Source organism: Ipomoea triloba, chromosome 8, assembly GCF_003576645.1.
Source record: "Ipomoea triloba cultivar NCNSP0323 chromosome 8, ASM357664v1".
Lineage (NCBI taxonomy): Eukaryota > Viridiplantae > Streptophyta > Magnoliopsida > Solanales > Convolvulaceae > Ipomoea > Ipomoea triloba.
In genome coordinates, this window is record NC_044923.1 from 11,596,137 (window position 1) to 11,598,753 (window position 2,617).

The 2,617-nt window shown below is 38.9% G+C and overlaps 1 protein-coding gene across 1 annotated transcript; it reads right to left on the reverse strand.

Moving 5' to 3' along the window:
- Positions 1-1,086: 1,086 nt before the first annotated feature.
- On the reverse strand, positions 1,087-1,871 carry LOC116027983. Its single transcript, XM_031269785.1, has one exon. It carries the CDS (start codon positions 1,869-1,871, stop codon positions 1,107-1,109), a length of 765 nt encoding a protein of 254 aa, XP_031125645.1. The 3' UTR covers positions 1,087-1,106.
- Between the last annotated feature and the right edge of the window lie 746 nt (positions 1,872-2,617).

A 2,617-nucleotide genomic window follows, 5' to 3' on the forward strand; every position in this document is an offset into this window, starting at 1 on the left:
AATGTTAAGAAACACACCACAGTGCATATTTGTGTGGTGTGTTTCTTAACATTGAGTGGTGTATTTCGTAACATTGAGTGGTGTGAACCGCACGGCCGCACGGGACAGCACGGCCGCACCTGATCATGACTCTATATATATATATATATATATAGAGACATGATCAGGTGCGGCCGTGCTGTCCCGTGCGGCCGTGCGGTTCACACCACTCAATGTTACGAAATACACCACTCAATGTTAAGAAACACACCACAGTGCATATTTGTGTGGTGTGTTTCTTAACATTGAGTGGTGTATTTCGTAACATTGAGTGGTGTGAACCGCACGGCCGCACGGGACAGCACGGCCGCACCTGATCATGACTCTATATATATATATATATATATAGAGACATGATCAGGTGCGGCCGTGCTGTCCCGTGCGGCCGTGCGGTTCACACCACTCAATGTTACGAAATACACCACTCAATGTTAAGAAACACACCACAGTGCATATTTGTGTGGTGTGTTTCTTAACATTGAGTGGTGTATTTCGTAACATTGAGTGGTGTGAACCGCACGGCCGCACGGGACAGCACGGCCGCACCTGATCATGACTCTATATATATATATATATATATATATATATATATCACGATACTTTGGGCTTATTGGTTATTGGCGGATCCGCCATTTTGAACATCAATACACTAAAAAAATAGTTTGGTAAATGGCCGTTTGGAGCAACGGATTTGCTCCAAACTGCCAAGTTTCTACAGCCACATATAGCAGCCTTTTATCATGGTGTGTTGGGGAAAGATCTTTCTTTCTTCAAAATGCCCTTATACTATTTAAAAAAAAAACTTGTAACTAGAGAAATTAAGGCTTCTTAAATGAAGTTAATTTCTAAAGAAAAACAATGCTAACCGCTAAGCCTTTTTACATGTTAACCGCTAATAACAAATAGCTAATTTTATCAAACATCTCTTTACAAAGATACTAATAAAATTTGTTGGTCAAACCCACCAACACAAACCACTATCTATTAACTGCTAACATAATCCGCTAACCGCTGATTACCAAACAAGGCATTTGATTGCAAGAAGTATATAAAACACACTGTAGTTGTCATTTTTTCTTCTTTTTAGACTTGGCATTACAAAATAATGAACTTAGACCAAACAAAGTCGCTTTAGAAATATAAACAGGTGGGATGTTCAAAACAGGGCTAATTTTTAAACTACCATAAGCTCTACCACTCCTACTCTTCTTCAATGGACTACTGCTACAGCTACTACTACTACTCTTTTTAGATGAACTTCTCAAAGGGTGGCCACCGCATGATGATGCGGCGCGTGTAGCCATCGGCGGAGGCTCTTTCTTTGAACTCCGCCGCTGAATGGGCCTTGGGAGCACAGGCGGTGGGTGATTCTGTGAAGAGCCTGTAGAATTACTTCGCGACAGAAACTGCAGAGATCTTATAAGGCTATTGGCCCTGCCATTTTCGCAGTTCAAGCTAAAGCTTCTTTTGAACTGCCAAAATGGTGGCTTTGATGGTGGCGGTTTCTCTTCTGATGAGTTTGCTGATAGTGATAGGAGCTCTTTAAGCATATGTCGTTTTGTGGGTTCATTAGTAGAAGAAGAAGAGGGTTTTGGTGGTGTGGATTTCTTGAGCTCAACGGGGAGGATTTTGCCGTTGGCAAAGAGCTCGTCTGCGGAGGAGAAGATTTGGTCGGCTGTGATGCGGAAATCGAAATCAATGGTGGAGATGAGAGGATGGGATTCTCGGACAGGGGTGATGATCATCCTGTCTGATTCTTTGAGGTCATAAGAGAAGGAGATTCTTGGGCTGACTACCAAGCTTGAGACCTCACAACACACATCAACCGCCATGTTTATGATGGATGTTTTAAGAGTGGGAGAGAATTTATATGGGTGTGGGTGAAAGGGGCTAAAGCCTAAAGCACAAGAATCAAGAAAGACAAAGGGAAACATGGTGTTAGATTTGGGAGTCAAAAAGAGAGGGCTAAAGAGAGGATATTGTGGGAATGAGAACCGGCTTTTGCTTTTCTTGTTAAGGTTAGGATGCATCAGCCCCAAGATTCCAATATTAAATAGAGTTTTAGGTCCCTTTTAGTTTGCCAAAATATTTGAAGGAAATCAAATTAAATTTCATGAAAAAATAATTAATTGAAAGATTGATTTAATTGTTTGGTTGGTAAAAATTATATTATTGTAAATATTGATTTTTTTGGTTGGATTTAGAATTGTAATGAATAATGAGTATAAAGATTTATATGTCTCTACACAATAATAATGAAAATAAAAGTAAGAATGAATCACAAGGATAAAATAGTCATTCACAAGAAAAAAATTTCATGAACCAAACATTCCTCAAATTTAAAAAAAAATTCTTTGACAAAAGTTTTCCATCCAACCAAACACCCTCTTACTACTTTTATTTTAGGAAAAATTACAGTTTGTCTTAGGTTATAACATAAGTGTTCCCTGATTAATATGGTGTTGTAATAATACCTATTACTTTCTTCCTATTACTATTTCTAAGTTACTAAGGTGGTGTATTTAGTTCTCACGTGTCGATACTGTAATTTTGGATGGAAAAATTCACACGTGTATTT

Coding starts and splice junctions, on each gene's coding strand:
- LOC116027983 (XM_031269785.1), bottom strand. CDS start 1,871: ATGGCGGTTGATGTGTGTTGTGAGGTCTCAAGCTTGGTAGTCAGCCCA.